Below are 22,543 nucleotides of genomic sequence, written 5' to 3'. Positions count from 1 at the left end.
AAATCCAAGAAATTTACTAAAATCCTTCAAACTTTCTAGAATCGTACAAATGTCCTAAAATCTGGAAATGTCCTAAAATCCTACAAACGTCCTAAAAACCAAGAAATTTACTAAAATTCTACAAATGTCCTAAAATCCTACAAACTTTCTAGCATCCTAGAAATGTCCTATAAGGTAAGCAGAGATCTTGATGTCTATTAATCTATCGAGTAGAAATGTGGAGCCTCAGTTTGTTTTTCAGGTTTTGTTTGTTTTCATGTTTTCCGTTATTCGTCACTGAGGTTTAAACCACATGGACTGAGTCAGTCTCTGGTCTTTTCTTTCACTCTACGAGCTGCAAAGCCGAGTAAAAATGTCCTATAATTTTCTTTCTTTCTTTCCTCTGTGGTAGGAATGTCACATGTGGCAGACGCTCCTCCCCTCTGCTCAGAGATGGGTGAGGGGAAAAGGGGGTGAAGGGCCATGAAGGAGAGATGTGACTGAGGAGGAGGAGGAGGAGGAGGAGGAGGAGGAGGAGGGAGGTGTGCTGCTCTGCTGCTGCTGGCTGGAGAAAATCCACTCCAGACAGATGCATTTCCTCCGCTGCAGCTCGAGCAGGAGGCTGCTTTAAAACTCTCAGCACAGAAGCTTTTCTGTCTCTCTGCAGGCCGAGTGGAGAAGAGGACGCTCTGCAGGCTCATCCTGTTGTCCTCTGCGTCTCTTTCATGTCCTCTGAGACTTCCTGAGGACCCTATAGCTGGATCTGTGCATCTGCGGGTCAGATGTTAGTCGCTGGGAGTTGTTTTTACGGCTAGTTTAAGATTCAGGGTTCTTCTCGGAGAGCGTCTGGTCTGCGTTTTCACTGGAGAAATGAGGACCCAGGTGCTGGTGGTCCTGGTGGGGCTGAGCCTGTGCTGCGCTCTAGTCTGCGCTCGACAAGATGTGGAGGAGCAAAAACTCCCCACAGACCGGATTCAGGTGAGAGAAACCCGAGAACTGTCCGAGCACAAGAGACCAAAAACAGACGTAGAAATGTCAGATGAGCCGGCTGAAGTGGTGGAACCAGAGAAGACAAAACCAAAGAAGAAGAAAACACCTGAGGAAATTGAGGCAGGTAAGAAGGAACTGACACAAAGTCTGCTCTTCAGATGACTTTGAATTTAAGGGTCGACCTTACAGCAAAACGACAAAAAAAGCCAGAGCAGGATCCCCCCCCCCAAGACGTCCTAGCTAAGACCCTAATGTCCTAAAGTCACGGAAACTTCCTAACAGCATCCTAAAGCATCCTAAACTCGGAGAAATGTGCTAAAAAAAATCCAAGCAATGTCCTAAACTCTGAGTATGCCCTAAAATCCCAGAAAAGTCTTAAAATTCAGAAGTGTCCTAAAATCTGAGACATGTCCTGAAATTTAAGAAATGTCCTAAAATCCTAGAAATGGTCTAAAATTGGAGAAATGTCCTAAAATCCGAGAAATGTCCTAAAATCTGAGAAATGTCCTCAAATTTAGGAAATGCCCTTAAACTCTGGAAATGCCCTGAAATCTTAGAAACATCCTAAAACCTGAGAAATGTCTTAGAAATATAAGAAATGCCCTAACAGAAATAAAATCATAGAAATGTTCTGAAATCCGAGAAATGTCCTAAAATCCAAGAAATGTCCTCAAATTTAAGAAATGCCTTAAACTCTAGAAATGCCCTAACATCTTAGAAACATCCTAAAACCTGAGAAATGTTTTAAAATGTTAGAAATAGCCTAACATCTTAGAAGTGTCTGAAAATCAAAGAAACGTCCTAAAATCCTAGAAATGTTTTAAAATCAGAGAAATTTGAAATTTGAGCAATGTCCGAAAACAAAACATCCTAAAACCTCATAATATCCCTAAAAATGTCCTAAAATCTGAGAGACGTCCTGTAGAAGCGTGTACAGAGCTGCTGTGACTGGCCCCTTGCCTCCTGTCATTTTGCAAAGTGTCCCCCAAACAAAGCACATTGAGTGTCCCTGCTTTAAGGGCACAAATGCAGCTGAGACACTGAGGACACTCAGACAGGAAAGGCTGCAATCAATCTCTGAGGCAGGAAAACGTTTCGGTTTGAACTCTGTTATCTCCGTCTCCAGCTTTGTCTCTGAACCCGTCCTCAGATGTCTTTGTCTCCACATGTTACAGCCTCGTGTGCACAAGAGTTGGGTATTTTTGGGTTTTTTTTTTGTTATGAAAGTGATTCAGAGATGACGGGGCAGAAACTTGCAGTTGGTGGTCTGACAGTTTCTTGGCAGCGTGACGGCACCGACCCGCTCCGCTCTGCCCGGACTTCAGCTCCAGTGCACAAACATTTTGCTTTGTCAGATCAGAAAATGAGCTTTTACAACCAAAGAGCTGCGTCTGTGCCTCAATTATGCCTCCCAAGCAAAGACACATCTGTAAAAAATACACACTCTGAGCCACGGCAGAAATATTTCCACTACGATTTTCCACAAGTGGAGCAGGATTTACGAGACGACCCACTTTCAGTAGCATCGATGATGTTCTGAACTTTCCGCTGCGTGAAGCAAAACCGCAGGCCGTAGCAGCCAGAGCTCCTCATGTGTGGCTGATCCGAGTTACATAAAAGGCCATAATTACCTAAACCTGAGACCCAAAACAGTTTTTCAGTCCTTTCACGCTTTGTTTATGCAGGGGAGGCTTTGCTGAGCGTGCAACATCTCTATCAGCTCCGTTTCAGCGTCAGATTTTTTATGATTGTTGGAGCCATTCAGTGTTATCTTCTGTTTACTTTGGGAACATTTGCTGCATGCATGGCTGGAAATTTTGCCATTACACCCCAAATCCAAAAAAAGTTCTCATAAAGTACAGACATGTTTTGGACCAGAGGGACTTTTGCATAGTTCTAACATATCTTATCTTGTGTGTACTTTGAGAACATTTGCTGCAGTGCTTGAAAACTTGTTTTGGGGTTCTTTATCCCAAACTCAAACCTAATATTTCCCATTAAGTGCAGATTAGAGGCGTTTTTTGGACCGAAGTAACTTTTGCATAGTTCGAAATGCCTCCTTTTTTATTGTGTAGCAAAAGTCGGAACAATCATTGTCTTAAAATGTCATTTTGGGGGAGTTTTTTGGCTCCTTTTTCAGAGTCAGTACTTTCCAAACACATGAAGAACCCTCAGTGACATTTGTGACCGCCATTTTTAGGAAACAGTTTGCCGTAGTGATGGGAGATATATTGGATATACTCGATGTATTGTGGCTTGTGTGATGTATAATATCACTTCATCGCGAACATCGAGCATATATTGTCACGTCATTTTTATAAGTCACCAGCATTACTGGCCTGTTCTCACTTCCAACTCGTCAAATAGCGCCGCTCTGTCAGTGCTTTCAGACGCCAAAAGCCACCTTCTGCGTCCACATACAACATGTACGAATAGCAGCAGATGATAAAGCGGTCAGATAGAACCAGTGGCGTTGTTATTGTATGCTTGCGGATGGCCTGAAGGCAGTGGGTAACGTCCACATGCGACGTGCCCGAGCAACATCACTTGACAGCGGACGAAACCGGTCGCATGTGCCTGAAATGATGAAGGACAGCATCAGGTAACGATGCTGCCAGTAACCACGTAATATAAGATTTATTCAACTATAACAATAATTTATAACAAAAAATATTATAAAAGCACTTTTTTTACTTCCTTATAACCATATTTAAGGAAATTTCTAGAAATTTCGGAATTTCTCAGACTTTAGGACTTGTCGTGGACTTTAGGTAGTTTCAAGGACTTTAGGACAAACTCTAATTTGATGCTGTTTTATGCACTCTGGCACCTTATGTACCACTGTGAATCACTTTATTTTTACTGTTAATTAGAAAATTATTTGGGGGGGGCACTTGGCAGATTTGGCCCTTGGGCCATAAATTGAGTTTAACTGCTACAGTGCATAAAAAAGCACAAAACTGAGCTTGTTTATCAAAAAGCCTGGGAACCAGGTCTGGTATTTAGACTTTTTTCTGTCGGTCATTTCACTACTTAAACATCTCAGCAACTACTGGATGGATTGTGATGAAATTTGGTTGTTAAATAAGATTTTGACGCATACAAGAAAAACCAGTTCCCCAAAAAATGTGCAGTTACCTACAGTAAATTACACACTGGACATGCAGTGAACCTGGGACTTTTGGTTCCTGCTGTCCAGCTTGTCTTTTACCGTCACATCGTTTGGAAAGATTTGAACTCTTTGACATAAATCCATACTTGTGTTTTAGAAACCGAAACTGTTAAAGCTTTTTGGAGCTGGAGCGTCCAGCACATGTTGTATAATGTTGTTTCTGAGCCACAGAGAAAAGGTGACCGTAATGAGGAGTGGCTGCAGGGCAGCGGGGGTGAGTAATGGGTTGGCTGTTGTGTTTAAGGACCAGTGGAACATCAGGAAACATGTCTGGCTGACGAAAACAAGCCGCCCTCTGTGTCTGCGCTTGAGTCTGATGATGGTTTCATAACCACACTGGATTAAAAACCCTAAAGCTCTTTGAGGATCTCCTCTCTGTAATATTCAGAGTAGTTTCACCTGAAACCGACTATTTTATACTTTAGGGTCTGTGAGCAGTTTCTCATCAGACAGCTGAGGAGGTGTAAAGTGACACTGAGGATGATTTAAGAGTCTGAGATTATCGCCTACATCCGTCCGTCCGTCTTTCCGGTTACCTCAATATGTTACGGTGGATATTTACTGTGCACACAAAAAACATGCTGGTTTGTTCCTCAATGTTTGTGCACAAATTAATTTGATGAGTTAACCCTTTTCAAACCTGGATCCACATCAGTTTTGTGCTGTGTTCAGACGCCTTTCACGAGTATTTAAAAATCTTTGAACCCTGAGTTAATTGTTTTCTTTTTTCAAAAACATGGAACGAAAAGGCAATGAGCATAAAATGTCCCGAATATTGCAAGAAATTAATAAATAAAGAAAAGGATTTTTTTTAAAGCTTCATGCAAACTGATGCCGACCCCTGGAGAATCACACCGCCGTGAAAGGTGGCCTTTGCTGTTGGTATCTTACGCTGAAATCACTGCCAAAGCAGCAGCATTTGACAACTTTGGAACGAGAGCAAGCTGAATTTTCCGCAAAAGTGTTTCAATGAGAAAAGGTGAGTTTATTTTAGGGACTTCACCCACAAAATGACCATTTGTGTATCAGTTAATCATGACGTGTTACCTTAAATTCATAAAGAAAATGTTCTTTTTTTATGCATTTCTCCATGTAAACAGCAAACTTATTCATCAATACATCTGTTTACAAACTGACACAACTTGTGCAGTTTAAAAGTGAAACTTGTCTCCTCGAAGCCAAACTCCAACACTAAGTTTTTTATTAGTGTAAATGCATGTGTTTGGGAAGCATTAACAATACGACGGGATAAGTGAGATTTGAATTATGCTGCATGAGTTGTGTAAGAGTTTGTGAAATGATATTTTAAAATAGTTTCGCTGTCATTAAACATGGACCGAAGTCAATCAGTGAATCAGTTATTCACCACAGAGGCATGTGAGAAAAAAACAGTTTTCTTCACAAATTCACAGCCTGACAAAATAATATACAAATGTTCATTTTGTGGGTGAAGTATTCCTTTAATTAAACGTTTTTGATTTTTGCCACGCTCCCAGAGGAATAAAATATAACCTTTTTTCGTAGCTCTGAAATTAAATCAAACTGAGTCTGCTCTTACGTAACTACTTCATCATGCACGGTACAGTATTAAAAACAACACCTGGGTGGATTATTTTTATATTTTTAGGCCTCGGCTCTGGTCTCCTCTCTGAGGACTTTATACTTTGGTTTCAGACCAAAACAAACCAGCGAAGTGGACGAATTCTCCTCCAGAGCCAGCTCCTGCTGCGTTTATGTGTCCTGTCTGTCTGAGCTAAAACTTGTTTTATAGTTACAGTGTGACGTTTGCTGTGAATGTGTCTGTGCTAACAAACATATAACAACAAGAAAGAAAAGTTCGTCTTGTAATGCGCCAATAAAATGTTTAACAAAGCTGCTTTACGTTCACAAACAGTCACATAACTGTTTTCCTCTTTTAACCCTCTGCAGCCAGAGCAAAGAAAGCAGCAGAGAAGGAAGCCAAAGCAAAGAAGCAGAAAGCCCCGAAACCCACTAAAAAGCCCAAAGCCCCGAAACCCACCAAGAAACCCAAAGCCCCAAAACCAACAAAGAAGCCGAAGGCGCCCAAAGCCACCAAGAAGCCGAAGGTGGTGGTGACGACAACGACGCCGCCGCCGCCAGAGACCAAGAGGTCGTCTGTGGACGAGGAGGAGGAGAGGCTGCTGATTGAGCTCGGCTGGGGAACACGTATGTAAACATTATATTTATGGTTTTAAACCACAGAAGGATCACAAATATGAGGTATTTGTACTTTACTTGAGTATTTTCTTTTAATGCCCCTTATACTTTTACCTCACTACATTTCAGAGGGAAATATTTTACTTTTTACTCCACTACATTTAACGACAACTTTAGTTACTTTACAAATTAAAACTAAAGATTTTACTATATTTAATATATTCAATATGCTGTTTTCCTGATAAATTCAATTATCAAACAGTTTACACGAGTACAGCTGCAACGATTAGTCATGATTCATCAGGTGACTGACAAAAAATTAAATGCCAAACTTTTTTTAATTTTTTTTTTCTATTTTTCTATAATGGATTTTTTCTCCATTGTGAATTATTGGTTGTGTCTTTTAAAAAACAAAAAAAATTTTTGGGGGATTTGTTTTGTCTTTTTTTTAATTTTCTTTTTCTGATAATTCAGATGGTTTTTTAAAATAATTTTGAGGGGGTTCGGGGTGTTAATAATTTTTAATTTGGGGGATATTTTGTAAATAATTTTGATTTTTTATGTTTAAAAAAAATGATTTTAAGGTTTTGGTACGTTGTTTTTTAAGATTTTTTAATTTCAAGAATACCGTCCTGATTATACCTACTTAACTTTACTTGAGTAACATTTTTACTGCAGGACTTTTACTTGTACCACTATGTGGTAATAGTTCTTTTACTAAAATAAAGGATCTGAATACTTCGTCCACCACTGGTCATTACATCACCCTCTCTGTCTGTAGTTTTTAACTCTTTAACGTGATCTCCGCAGTGGTTCGACCTGCGACCCCGAAGGCCCCTGTATGGGAGGAGCCCGTTGAGCCGGATCTGGGTGAGGATTTTCAGGGTCACTGAGGTGGCCTCTTAACCTTTATTTTACAAAATTAAATATTTCTAAATAGTTTCACAGCTAAATATAGCCTAAACTTTTCATGCATACTTTGCGTGGGTGCATCATTTTATAGATTTGCTGTTAAAGCTATAAAACTAAAACGACCTCCTCGTCTGTTTTTATGCAGTTTTTTTCATCAACATCCACTCATGCAGAGCCAAAAGTTTTACGACTCCTTTTATGACGGAGCGTAAAGGTTCCTGCGGGTTACAAGAGCTTTGAGATTTTATGTCGAGACGCACATGAAGGCTGAATCAAAGCAGAATTTGCTGTCCTCCATGACACAGTTTTATTTTTAAATAGTTTTCAACAAAACATAAAGACAAACTACTGTGTAAATAATCGAGAATTTAAAGGAAGGAATGTTTTTCTTCTATAATAACAGTAGACTTCAGGGCTGATTAACGTGCTGCTGTGAAGTTTCTTTAATTTGATTTTGTCGCAGAATGTGATAATAACACGGTGTGTGTTGTGTTTTTTTTTACAGATATTATCCGCGCTAGACAAAAAACTTCAACTACTGAGACCATCATGTACATACCAGGTACTGCTATTTTTAGTTTTTGGTTCAGGGGAAGGTTTCAAGTATTTTCAAGTCCGAAATGAGAGTGAAATCACAAGTCACTGGTGTAAAAGTCCATGTCAAGTTTAGTCTTTTTTTTCTTTTTTAATTTGTAAAGTCATCACATTTCTCACCCATATATATGTATATAAATGTTATATTAATATTATTTATTTATATAGATACTTTTTTATGTATTACTGGGTAATTGTGCCACTGCTCACTTTATTTTTATTTTTAATTTTTCACGTGTTACTATTGTCATTGTATTTCCTTGAAGGGTTAGGGTTAGGGTTAGAGAAAAGTCTAACCTGTAATCATCTGCTTGCTTTGTTTCAGAGGAAACCACAGCCATCCCGTTTGTCGGCCCCTGGTATGAAGAGTACGACTACGCTGACTGTACGCGCATCATTACGATAACGTCCCACCAATCACGAATTACTCTGCAGTTTTTGATTGCGGCACTGTGACGAGTTGTTCTCTATATCTGATTCTGTCTTTGCAGTGGCGGCTAAGAAACAAGAGGAGGAGGAGGAGAGAGCCCGAAAAGAAAAGGCAGAAAAAGGTTTTTAATTGAATATTTTTCTGGACGTCATGCAGATTTGCTTAAAAAAGTCCCTGTTAAATGCAATATTTCCCTCTGCTTGTTTGATAGAAACTACAGTGCCAAATTTAGAGAAATTCCCCTGAGGCATTCTTGAGATAATGCGTTCAAGGCCAAGAGGATGTTTGTGCCAAATGTGAGGAGATTCCCTCACAGTGTTTTTGAGATATTACGTTCTTGACAATGAAATGGACAGGATTACGAACAAAAACCTAATCAGTTCATCCTTGAATTTAGTTGGACGTTTGTACCAAATTTGAAGAAATTCCCTGAAGGCATTGCTTAGATATCGCTTTCACAAGAAATGGACACAGGGTCAGAGGGACCTATGACCTTTGACCATCAAAATGTAATCAGTTCATCGATGAGTCCAAGTGAACGCTTCCCTCAAGGCCTACTTGAGCTATCACTTTCATAGAAAATTAGATGGACTCAAGGTCAGGGTAACTTTTGACCACAAAATGTGATCATTTCATTACTGAGTTCAAGCGGACATTTGTGCCAAAACTGAAGAAATTCCTTTGAGGCACTTCTGATACATCAAGGTCACGAGATCGAGACACATGAGAGCTCACAGTGACCTTTGACCACCAAAATATAATCAAAAGGAAATTCCTTCAATTCAAGCCGTTCTTGAAATCTCGCATTTAAAAGAACAAGACACATAGGGTCACAGTGACCTTGATTTCTAATCTAATCATTTCATCTTTCGGTTGAGGTGGACATTTGTGCCAAATTTGAGGAAATTCTCTCAAGGTGTTCTTGAGCTATTGTGTTTAAAGAAAATCAGAAAGACAAAGAACCACAGTAAGCTTAGATCACGAAAATGTAATCAGTTCATTGTTGAGTTCAGGTGGATGTTTGTGCCAAAATTGAAGAAATTCCCTTTTGTCACTTCTGATATATATCAAGGTCACAAAAGACACACAAGGGATCACAGTGACCTTGACCACAAAATTGTAAAGAGTTCACTGTTAAGTCTGAGTGGACGTTTGTGCCAAATTTGAGGAAATTGAGATATCATGTTAATGAGAATGAGATGAACACAGCATCACAGTGACCTTTGACTACCAAAATCAAATCATTTCATCCTGGAGTTAAGGTTGACGTTTGTGCCAAATTTGAGGAAATTCTTTCAAGGCGTTCTTGAGATGTGGCATTCATTAGAGGGAGTTTGGGATTTCTAACAGCTGCTTGGTCGAGGATTGTTATGTAAACCTCAGAGACCAGCTGTCTGATGTTATGATGATATCAAGAGTCCGGAGGGAGCTGACGGAAAGGATCACTTTGATAACTGCTAAAGTCTTACGCAACATTTCGGTATTTCCTGCAAAATCACATGAAAAGTTACAAAACTCTGGTTTAAAAATCCAGACTGTTTGCCAAAAACAACCCCGGGAGACCGAGCTGACCCATATTTTAGACGGGAAACACATCAGGAATATATAAGAGGGGATGTAGGTGCACTGTACAAGCACATATGGAAATATTTTGGGAGTCCGTGTTTTGACGCATGTTGTTTTCTCATTACGCCTCTGAAGCTGAGCGGCTGAGGAAGAAGTGGGAGGAGGAGGAAGAGGAGAGACTGAGGCAGATCTCAGTACCTGTCGAACCAAAAAGTAAGAAAAGAACTAAAGTTTCTTTATCACTATTTAGAAATTAAACACTGATGGGGGATATTTTAGTGTGGTTTTAGTACTTTTAATTACTAAAGGACCTGAATACTTCTTCCACCGCTGTTTATTCACTGATCCACTGAGTCTTTTGTCTTAAACATGTTTTACTGCGTCTCATTAAAAAGAAAAAAAATGCTTTGACAGCCTCATTAGCAACTGCTCCCACGAGTGAAGCCAACGAATGTTTTGAACCAGAGGATTTCCTCCTGTTTGTGTTTTTCCCTCCCTCTCAGAGTGTCCTCCTCTGGGTTTGGAGTCTCACCGGGTGGAGGACGACCAGCTGCTGGCGTCCTCGCAGTCTCACCACGGCTTCGCGGCTCAGAGGGGACGACTCAACATGCAGGTAGAAAAAATAAACTAAGCAACAGTGGCATGAGTCTACTCTCAGAACAGCTATGAAATGCTATTTAAGTGCATATTAAAAAATGAATACATACATCTATGAAATAAAAAAATATATTTTCAATCTAAACATATTTAAATATTTATCAATTTAATAATGAAATAATTTCCATATTAAATTTAAATAAATAAGTCTATTTAGTTTTTTAGAGATATTTTAAAAAGACATTCTTAAAATGGCTTTTTTTTTTTTTTTTTTAAATTTCGGGATATTTCAGTTGATTTTAATTTCATAATACCACATTCATTTAAAAAAATAAAACAAAAACACTTTTTAATGTAATTATTACACATTTATTTATTTTAGGGGACTCCTATTTCAGCTTCCAAATTTATATCAATGGACTTTTGTTTTATTATTTAAACTTTATTTATTCTAAGGGGCTTTTATTTATTTCAGGGGACTTTTGTTTCATAATGCAACATTTATTTATTTAAGGATGAAAAACCTATTTATTTTTTTTTATAAATACATATTTAACTATGTTGACTCATGTATATATTTAAATTTCCATATTTATTGCATCAGTTTTTTATTGCAGGATTTATTCTGTAGGCATATTTATTTATTTTTTATATTCCTATAATATAGATTTAAATGGCACTCCATGCTCATCTGATAGTAAGAGTTTTGATGAAAAGCGGGGCCTAAGCAGAGCTGTGTTTGGGTGCAGGGCAGCGAAAACGAGGACGATCTGTACGGCGGCGCGTGGTGCGCCGAGCCAGAGGAGACTAACCACTGGTTCGAGGTCGATGCTCGCCGAGAGGTGGAGTTCACCGGGGTCATCACTCAGGGAAGAAACTCGGAGACAATGTGAGTCTAAACCCAAAACGCTCACACGCGACGTATGCAGATTCACTGTATTACCTGACGTAAGCACACGTCATATGATGCATGATCGTATTTTGATACTAAAATATTAACTGTCATTTTTCTGGCATAAAAGTGGACAAAACGTGCTGTGATCCAACATTTGAAATGCACATATAAAACCACAACAATGCTCAGTGGGACTGCAGTATAAAAATATCAAGCTTTAACCCTTTAAAGATCTAATCAAATTGGCTTGATTTTTCCCAAAAACACAGGGAGAAGTTACAAAAAAAAATACCTGAAATTTAGCACAAAAAGAAAAGAAAAAATGCATATAAATGCAATATTAATTATGATAATGATTATTGTAAATATAATTTTCTGGATATTTTTCTCTCTTTTGTTGTTATCTTCTAAATTTTTTCTTTGCTCCCTCCTTTTTTTATAACTAATTTTCAGGTCTTTTTCTTTTCCCAACTTGACCAAAAAATTAGCAAGAAATTAGTTAAAATTTAAAAGAAAGTTACCTGTAATTAGCATAAGAAAGGACGAACACAGGAAATGACCTAAAATAAAACAATAATATAATTACTTATAATAAATAATAGAATAAACTTATTTTAAATATGTAATGATAATAGGTATCAATATGTTTTTTCTTTTTAGATATTTTTCCCTAGTCTCCATTCACTCTCTCTCTCTTTTTGAGGTACTTTTTAGGTGTTTTTTTTTGTCACCTTGTCCAATAACTTGGACACATCAGACCATCTGGTTCTCTTTTGGCAGAAATAAGCTTCCATACAGATCAGCTTAAATTATCATGAATCTAATTGTCTTCCCAGCGAGGATTTCGTGTCGTCCTACTTCGTGGCGTTCAGTAACGACAGCCGTGACTGGACGACGCTGCATGATGGCTACGCTGAATGGGTGAGCGGAAATTACAATCAACTGCACAAATAATCGCCAGTGCTTAACCCTTTGAACCCCAAATAAATTTGATTTATTTCTTTTTAAAACAGTGGAAGAACGCAATGACCAACCTCAGAAGAAATGGCCCAAAAATTTGCAAAACATTAAAAATATACAATTATGATGATTAGAAAGATCGTTTTCTGGACATTTGGAGTATATTAATAATAATAATAATAATAATAATAATAATAATAATAATAATAAATATTATAATTAGGAAAAAGTTAAAAGAAAATTACATGAAATTTAGCAAATAAAAAATAAAAAAGAAAAGTAAGAAAAAATAAATAAATACATTAAAAAAAATTAATACATGAATTAAATTATTATTTTAACATAATTTTGAATTAAATGTTTTTTAAAAGCAAAATTACTGGTAATTTTCTTGTCACCTTTTTGTTATTTCTCAAAATTTATTGTCAAGTTGCTCACTGCCTTTTTCCCCCTCATGTTTTCTAAAGAAATCAAACCAGTTTGCTAAAGGCACCTGAACGCAGCACAAGAAAACTGATGTGGATCCAGGCATCAGAGGGTTAATAGAAAAAGAAGCTGAATAATAACGGATTTTCTGCGTCCCTCTCCTGCAGTTGTTCTATGGGAACGTGGATAAGGACACGCCGGTGATGAGTCAGTTTTCTACGCCGGTGGTGGCGCGTTACATCCGCATCCTGCCTCAGAGCTGGAACGGCAGCTTGTGCCTCCGAGCCGAGATCCTGGCCTGTCAGCTACCCAGTCAGTATCACACACAACCACACAACCACACACAACACAACACATGCGTGAACATGCGTCCGAGCACACACAAGGCAGCGTTTAATGCGTTTGCTGAATAGTTTCATGACCTCATGAGTCACAGAGTTCACTCATTCCTTACGGGAATATGTCATCCTGCACTGGAGGAAAAAAAATGCAACTGAAGCCAAAATTTGAGTTAAAAAGGTTTCACCCGACAGCAGAGACACACGTGAGGCTGTTTCACAACACGAACTTCATAACCTCTGTGTTTTAAAGAGTTACATAATCCCAAAATAACTGTGTTTTAAGGAGCATTTCTATTTTCTGTTACTTTATACTTTTATCCACCATATTTCTTCAGTAACTCTGCACATTCGGGTTAAAAATGCAAAATATAATGATAAAACTTTGAAAAAATGTGACAGTTTGACACATTTTACGCGCTTTTCATTCTTCATTTTTTGATAATTTTGGCTGTGTTCAGAAAATACATGCTATTTCACTATCACAATCAATGTTGCTGTACATCATCATCAAAAAATAAATAATTATAAATAAATAAATAAATACAAATAAATAAATAAATAAAAATAATAAAAATCTACTTAGCAAGCTTTTTTTGGTCTTTTTTTCATGTAAAAAAATAGTGGCATCATGAAAAAAATGATTTTGAAGAGTGAATTCTGTGAGCAGAGCGGTACGAGTGTGTGTGATATTAAAAGCAGGCCTTAAGGGTTAAATATTGACAGTATTAATAGTAACATCTTCTCTAGTTAACTATCGACACGCTGCTTCTTTCAGGCACCTACCACAGTGAGAACGAAGTCAACCCGTCAGACGACCTGGACTACAGACACCACAACTACAAGGAGATGAGACAGGTCTGTTTTCAAGTCTGATTCATTCAAAAATAAATACATTTTTAATAACAAAAATGAATTTACAATGGCTGCAGCCTCGTGCAGCATGCTTCCCCTTTTTAGCCAACTCCTATTACTACACCTCCCTCTTAGTCAATTGACATGACCAAAAACACACCTTCAAACACACACTTTATGCTTCATGCTGAATTTCAGCCTCCTAGCACAAAAACTTCAGAAAACAAAGGGTGGGACCAACCGACAGAGCGACGTATAAGAGCTGCCGCTCACAGCGAAAAACTGCCCGATCAAGTGATAATTCTGCAGAGAACGATATCACAAATAACCTCCATCTTTTCGCTCTCTTCCAGATGATGAAGGTGATAAACGAAGAGTGTCCCAACATCACCAGGATCTACAACATCGGGAAAAGCTCTCAGGGCCTGAAACTGTACGCCATGGAGATCTCCGACAACCCCGGAGAGCACGAGACAGGTACGAGACGCAAGACGGGTTTCCATTAACTGAATGTGGGATGAGCTGTCCCTTTAACAAGGCAACGATTCATGAAACTTCAGGCAGACACCTGTTCTGGCGTTCAGGGTTCCTACAGCTTAAGGCAAGTTAGATTTAAGACTTTTTTAACGCCACACGTAAAGACCAATTTTCTAATATCCTAAATTGAACAAGGACAATTTTAGTTTTTCTGACTCTTTGTCCAGTGAAAAAAGTTCGATTTACTATTTCAAATGTTGGAAAAATAACTGTTTTTAGAGTAGAGCACATGGAAGACAATGGACATATTATATTATAAAGGTATCTATTTAAGTAACCTAAAGAAGTAGGAAACATCTGGTGTTTTTTGGCCTGTTTTGTGGACAATTTTGTGTTTTTTAAATTTGCATGTGAGATACTACTGCTTGGATTCGAATCATGATGAGTTTGAAAAAAAAGGAATTTATTCAGTTATTTAACAAAAAATGTTACCAATTATTTTAAGATTTTACAATGCAACGTCGAAAAAAAAATAAAATCTCATTTCCCATGTCTGAGCATTTTTAAGACTTCATTTAATTTAATACCAATTAATGCCTTATTTTTAGATGAATGAATTCGGTGCCTTTTCAGACTTTTTAAGGATTTGCTGGCTGTTATGTACGTTAATATAAATATGTTAATTAATCTGTGTACTGTCTTTTGCTTCTGCTGACAACAGGTGAGCCTGAGTTTCGGTACACAGCTGGTCTCCATGGTAACGAGGCGCTGGGCCGAGAGCTTCTCCTCCTGCTGATGCAGTTTCTGTGCAAAGAGTACAATGACGAGAACCCCAGAGTGCGCCGCCTGGTGGACGGAGTGAGAATACACCTGGTGCCTTCGCTCAACCCCGATGCTTACGAGCTGGCCTACGAGATGGTACGATGGAAAATAAGATATTGAGACTGAGCAGACGTTTGTGCCAAATTTGAAGAAATTCCCTTAAGGCACAAACAAAACATTCACAAGAACAGGAAAGACGCAAGATCACAGTGACCTTTGACCACCAAAATCTAATGAACTCATCGTTTAGTCCAAGTGGCCGTTTGTGCCAATTGAGATGAAAGTCTCTCGAGGTGTTTTTGAGACATACCGTCCACAATGGGTGGACAGATGTATGTACGTAGGGACAACCTAAAAACACAATGCCTCCGAACACAGCTATGACGGAGCTATCGTGACATTAGACCACTTTCTCAAACTTCTCACATATTTAGTCAACGATGCTAAAATGGTACCCGCGAATTTTCATTGAGACCTAACGTGGTCCTCCTTCTTGTCCTCTAGGGCTCTGAGATGGGGAACTGGGCTCTGGGCCACTGGACCGAAGAAGGATACGACATCTTCCAGAACTTCCCAGACCTCAACAGCATCCTGTGGGGAGCCGAGGACAGAGGCTGGGTCCCTCGCATAGTGCCCAACCATCACATCCCCCTCCCAGAAAACGTCTTCAATGGCTCTGTGAGTTTGTTTTTAACCCCGGCTACGACCCTGCGTCCTCATATGAGGACGTTACTGTTTGGGATCTCTGCAGCTTATAACATCCCAGTTAAATTAGACCTGTCCTCCTTCGTGAACATATTTTGTGCCATTTAGTGGTCCCAAAAGCACTATACGTTTATCCATGTAAAAAATGTAAGAAGAAAAGTGGAGAAGGTACAAAACCTGATCAAATTTATGCTTAAAAACATTTGTTTGATAAATTAAGAAAGAAATTAGAAACAAATTTCAGCAATTTTAGCAAAAGCAACAAGCTAAGAGGCTGTTTAGTATGACGTACTTGTTTGACGACATTAGGATCTTATTGTTTTAGGACACTGGGACTCTATTATATTGTCTTATCGCAAATTTGGAGCAAGGAAAGTATGGAGCAAGAAATTACAAAATGAAAAAAATCACAAGGATTTTCAATATGTTGCATTTGCAATTTTGTTTTCGCACAAAAAACATACACCAAATGGTAACATGGTAATAACTTTGACTGTAGAACAGCTGAGTGTTTGACAGCCACAGCATTTCCATGATGATGTAAACACAGATGACATGAAATTTGAGTCTCCTCCACTGCCACCTAGTGGCTGCTAGAAGTACTTCACCATGTGAAATAGCTCACTCAAGGGTCCAAACTCTCTGCGTACATTATCCAACTTTCACAGAAATGAACGACCGCGTCAGCTGGAGTCCCACCAGTACCTGACATACGTGGAGGTGCAGGGGCCCTTTCGTCACTGCTTACAGCTTTAAGTCTGTATAAAATTATATATTAAAATTAATTATTTTTAAAATGTAATTATGATTATAAATATAATTTAAATATATAATATAAATAAATATATTTTTTACTTAGCTTTTACTCCTTTTTTTCATAGACATTTTTTCCTGGCTTTTTAAAAATATATATTTTTTAAATCTACTAATTATTTGCAATTTGTCAAACATATTTTACCAAGTTTCTCATTGCCTATTTCCCATGTTTGTGAAAGAAATCACACTAATTTGCTTGATTTTCAAAAGTTGAAATACTTGTGAAAGGCCTCTGAAAGCAGCACAAAAAAAAGTTTTAAGGTTTGATAATAAACCCAATATCCCCAAACGAGGACATCACAATTTTCAAAAACGACTTGCTGTTCAAAGACGGTCCTTAATACTTGTTAGAGAAATTAAAAATGCATACCAAACAAAAGCTGGAGTCTCAGAAGGTTGAGGACCACCTTGATGCCACACAATGAGCTGAAAATCGCATTTTTCTGCCTCTTGCCTTCACAGCTTGCCACTGAAACTAAAGCCATCATCACCTGGATGGAGCGCACCCCATTTGTACTCGGAGCTAACTTGCAAGGAGGAGAAAAACTGGTGGCGTACCCTTTTGACATGCAGCGGCCACCACTTTCTGTAAGTCTGTTTCACAAAGAACTAAATAAACGTCTCAGCCGCTGTGTAATAACCCTCTGATGTTGTCAAAAGATAACCGACAGCCGGCGTTGGAGAGGAAACTCCGAAATGAACGAGGAGACGTGGGCTCGCATCCAGCGGCAGAACGAAGGGTCTCTGAGGGAGACGCCCGACGACGCCATGTTCAGATGGTTGGCGATGTCGTACGCCCACAGCCATCTGACCATGACGGAGACCTACAGAGGCTCCTGCCATGGTGATGACATCACTGCGGGACAAGGGATCACCAACAGAGCCAGCTGGAAACCAGTGGTGGGCAGTAAGTGGGCGTCAAAGAAGTAAAAGAATATGAAAAAACAAATCCCACTTTCCCACTTAGTCCTGGTTGTATTCATGGAGGGTTAACCCTCTAAAGCCTGAAAAATTTGCTTGATTTCTTTCTGAAACATGAGAAGAAAGCAATGAGCAACTAAAGACAAAATGACACAAAATTGGCAAGAAATTTGCAATAAATACAAGAAAATTACTTAAAATAATTAGTAAAAAATAGGAACATAGGAAAATTAACCCCAAAAAGATGCTTAAAAAATCTAATTATTCTGCAACATAATTTTAAAAAGTTAATTATAATAATTAGAAATGTTTTCCCTGCCCCCCAAGACATTTTTGCCTTGCTTTTTTTTTAAATAGTTTTCTAAATCTACTAATTTCTTGCAATTGGTGGAAATTTTCTTAAAGTTTCCCATCTCATTTTTCTTATTTTTGAAGGATATTCACAGATCTTTTTCAGATTCAAAATACTTGTGATTGGTGTCTGAAAGCAGCACAAGAAAAGGGATGTTTCTCCAGGTTTTTAAATTTGATTGGGTTCCCCATTAAGTCCAGTTCTTACACTGAGACCAGCCAACCAGTGCTCCCATACAGGACTTCTACAAACTGGTTTTCTTTGGTTGAGGAACAAATGGACTCTAAAAATGAAAATAGATGTGCAAAAAGTTCTTTTTAGGTGTTTTCATGCATAGAAGCGTTCACACATTTGTCAGCGCATACAGATGACAAAATTTACGCCACTTTACTAATAAAACTAAAGAAATACGAATGTAAAAAAGATGAAAGATGTAATTTATCCTTTATCAGAACGTCCTCTGAAGCTTTCCTCCCCCACAGGCATGAACGACTTCAGCTACCTGCACACAAACTGCTTTGAGCTCTCCATCTTTTTGGGCTGCGACAAGTTTCCCCATGAGAGTGAGCTGCCTCTGGAGTGGGAGAACAACCGCGAGGCTCTGCTGTCCTTCATCGAACAGGTGACAACTGGACTGATAAGTACAAGTTGAACACTTAAACTTAAGTCTTTTAAATGACAGCTCACACACCCTGCAAACTTGTGGGATGGCTGTTTTTAAACTTTGCTCTTTGTCACATAGAAAGTGGCATCGTCGGCGTAGAATAATTTTAGTTGTAATGGATCTGAGGGGCATTTTGAAGGTTTTAGGACTGTCGTGTTTCCTGTGCAGGTAAATCGAGGGATAAAAGGCGTGGTGAGAGACGTGGAGGGAAACATGCTGTCTAATGCCACCATCTCTGTGGAGGGAATACGGCACGATGTCAGAACTGGTATGTTGGTTACAACAACAAATATACTTACTGCATATACTGCGTGATATGCAGTAGAGGTGTTCGTCATTATCTGCCTTTTTCTCTGGCTTTGTATTTGAATAAATGACTGAAAGTCACGTTAAATTTAAAACACACTACCAACCGAAACAAAATAAACAGAAGATATTAAGATTTTTTATCAGCAGTGTTTAAGGTTGGCTGAAGCAAGATCAGAAATTTGAGCGTTTTGAACTTTTTATTATGTTCCATAATTGAGTGTTTTAAGAGCATGTAAACTTGATATTTGTCTTTTTGTGTTGTATGTCTATGTAATCTTAATGTAAATATGAACATTTTTCTCTTTTCACCATAACTGTTATTATATCATATGTAGCCTTGATCTTAAAATCTTAATTTTTCTTTCTTTACTAAAATCAAACTAGGACAGAAGTTTTTTGGGGTCAGTTTTTGCATGTTGAAGGAATCTCAGATCCTAACCATTGACCTCTACTCATCCTAGCTTCAGGTGGTGACTACTGGCGGCTGTTGAATCCCGGAGAGTACCGGGTGACGGCCAAAGCTGACGGCTACACCCCTCAGACCAGACTCTGCATGGTGGGCTACGATTCCGGAGCCACTTCCTGCAGCTTCACTTTAGCCAAGTCCAACTGGGACCGCATCAAACAAATCATGGCGCTCGGCGGCAACAGGCCCATTCGACTGGTCCCTAAAGTGGTGAGGACGACTCCGGCCAGCCTCCCTGACACGACCACCGTCGACAGTCACGCCATCGCTCAGAGAGCGGAGCGCCTCCGGCGGCTGCGGATCATGCGTTTCCGCCGGCTGCGGCAGCAGAGATTACGAGGCGGTCTGAGGACCACTCCCGCTACGACGACCACAACAACGACAGTCCCCACAACGATACCTGAAACAGAGAAAACCACGTCCTGGTACGACTCCTGGTTCCCGGTGGACAGTTGGATGACGGAGAACCCGTTCGATAGCGTCAGCTTTGACTCGGTGCCCACGCAGGACTATCCGTTTGAATTCACTATCGATTGATTACTACACTCACATCCATGTACGACCGCACTAACCACTTCAATCTGCTGCAACATCACAGCTTTAACAAACACACGACGCAAAGGTTGGTCATTATTTAGACCTCACAGCGTTTTCACCTCACTGGGTAAACACTGTGAGTGGAGATCAATGTGACTTAAGGCGGTGATACTCAACTTACGGCCCAGGGGCCAAATCTGATCCACGACAGGTACCCGGGTGGCCCCCCAACCTTTTTCTAACTCACAATAAAAATAAAGTGATTCACACTGGGAATGTTTTCGTACTTTTAGTATACATAAGGTACCAGAGTGCATAAAACTACACAAAAAAACTGCAAGTGGAGGATCCCCCAAATCCCCCAACAGAGATCCATAGCCCTAAGACCCTAATGTCCTAAAATTCTAGATATGTCCTAAAATCCTAGAAACGTCCCAAAATCCTAGAAATGTCCAAAAATAAAAAAAACTTCCTGAAATCTTAATTATGTCCTAAAATCCTTGAAATATCCTCAAATCCTAGAAATGTCCTCAAATCTAAGCAACGTCTTAAAATCCTAGATAGGACCTCAAATCCTAGAAACGTCCACAAATCCTAGAAATATCTGAATATCCTAGAAACCTATCCTAAAATCCTTGAAATGTCCTAAAATTCAAGAAGAATCGTACAATCCGAGAAATATCCTAAAATCTGAGAAACATCTTTGAAGTCTAGAAACATCTTGAAATACTAGAAATGTCCTAAAGTCATAGAAATGTGCCAAAAATACTAGAAACCTGCTAAAATCTTAGGAATGTCCGAAATTCCCAGAAACTTCCTGAAATACTAGAAATGTCCTAAAATCCAAGAAACGTCCTAAAATCTGACAAGGATCCTTAAATCTTAGAAATGCCCCAAAATCCCATTGCAAACGTGTCTTCCAACCAAAACAAGCTGAGTATCCCTGCTTTAAGAGATCTTTCATAAGATAAATACGTTTTTGTGAAATCCTTTACAGGGAATTGATCTGGAATCAAAAACTTCTGCTGAGCAGAGAATATACAGCACAAGTTTGATCAGATTTAATAAAACACTCGACGTCACAGAGCGACGCAAACAGGATGTGATTCAGTCCCTCTCCATTAGAAGTGTTTGTATATCTTTATGTGTCTTTAATGGCTTTACAGTGTGATTGCTGGCCTCACTTAAACTGATTTAATGTACTGCTGAATGCATTTGATTAAAATGAAGTTATTTTCTAAAACATCTTCGTCTGTGTGTGTTATTCAGTCGTTCAAATAATTACCTAAAAGATCAAATTCTTAATAGAAAATTGCCATTTTGACAACAAAATTGACTATAGATCACTGAATATAAGCATGATTGAAAACTGCAGGTGCTCTATTAAATAAAATGCATCGTGATGTAAATGAAACCAAACAGGAGGTGATTCTGAACTTTAATTTCCTCGTTACTGAACCTCCTCTTATAACGCAGAAAAATAAATGATGTCTGTTTCCTTGTTTTCTTTCCTGCTCTGACACCCAGAGATCAGATATCGCGTCACATCGTGTTCAGCACAGACAGCTGACATGTTCCTCATTGCTCAGCTGCAGGAAGTGAAATCAAATTCTCACCTCAAACACTAAAATCTCCGACCTGAAACCAAATCCCGGTCTCAACAAGAAAAAGCTGCCATTGTACCCTTTGCACGTTTTAAATGAACCATATCCACATTTCTAGAGTGACGTAGTACAAAGAGAGGTGGAGGGGATGGTAGATTGGGAGATCAGCAAACAACATAACTGGTTGTTTTAACCCTTTGAAACCTGAGCGAATTGGTATGGTTTCTATCAAAAGAAAACACAATTGCACGAACATTACCTGAAATAAGCAACAAAAAACAAGTGAAAATGAAAACAAAAAACAAAATAACCTTAAGAAAGTGGTTAAATTAATAGTTAAAACATAAAAAATATATGTTTGTTTTCTGGAACATAATTTTAAATATATACGATTTTTTTCAACATATTTTTTCATTAATATCCAATAATTCCCGCCAGCAATTTAATGGGTAATTTTCTTGCATCTTTGATGCAATTTCTGCAGTTTGTGTGACATCTCTTATCAAGTTGTTCTGTGCCTTGTTCTCCAAATTTAAAAGAAGTCAGAGGATTTTTTCAGGCTTCGGAGGTTTAAAAGTTTGGGGAAGGCGTCTGAATGCAGCACAAGAAAACTGATGCTGATCCAGGTGTTAAGGGGTTAATGAGTCATCGCTGTTTCCAGCAGCTTTTTAGTCACCAGAGTTTTTTTTGTGACCTGATGCTGAATTTCCTGTCAGGATCGTGCCACAAAAGCAGTTATTTTTTACCAAGACATGGGCGATTTTTAATCAGCCTGTTTTCTGCTGCATTGTAATGAAGTCTGTTCGTCGGTCCGTCACTTTGTTCCAGACTTAAATATTTTAAATAAATATATATTTTAAAATAATAATCGATTTTTATATTTTTGTATTTATTTATTGTTTAAATATATATTTTAAAATTATAACTAATTTTTATATTTTTTTTATTTATTTTTTGTTTAAATATACATTTTAAAAT

At 38.6% G+C, this 22,543-nt stretch overlaps 1 protein-coding gene across 1 annotated transcript; it reads left to right on the top strand.

The window, feature by feature from the left end:
* Positions 1-551: 551 nt before the first annotated feature.
* Positions 552-21,204, top strand: aebp1a (AE binding protein 1a). Its single transcript, XM_088071001.1, has 20 exons — positions 552-1,093; positions 6,071-6,328; positions 7,130-7,189; positions 7,737-7,793; positions 8,151-8,210; positions 8,317-8,376; positions 9,957-10,034; positions 10,325-10,434; positions 11,168-11,307; positions 12,150-12,234; positions 12,867-13,011; positions 13,816-13,895; positions 14,246-14,369; positions 15,091-15,287; positions 15,696-15,869; positions 17,175-17,300; positions 17,373-17,619; positions 18,468-18,607; positions 18,818-18,917; positions 19,420-21,204. Exons 1-20 carry the CDS (start codon positions 850-852, stop codon positions 19,959-19,961), a joined length of 3,027 nt encoding a protein of 1,008 aa, XP_087927127.1. The 5' UTR covers positions 552-849; the 3' UTR covers positions 19,962-21,204.
* The last annotated feature ends 1,339 nt before the right edge of the window (positions 21,205-22,543 follow it).

This window comes from Plectropomus leopardus, chromosome 20, assembly GCF_026936395.1.
Source record: "Plectropomus leopardus strain MGB_pleo_1.0 chromosome 20, ASM2693639v1, whole genome shotgun sequence".
Classification (NCBI taxonomy): domain Eukaryota; kingdom Metazoa; phylum Chordata; class Actinopteri; order Perciformes; family Serranidae; genus Plectropomus; species Plectropomus leopardus.
This window is presented reverse-complemented; position numbering and strand designations above follow the sequence as displayed.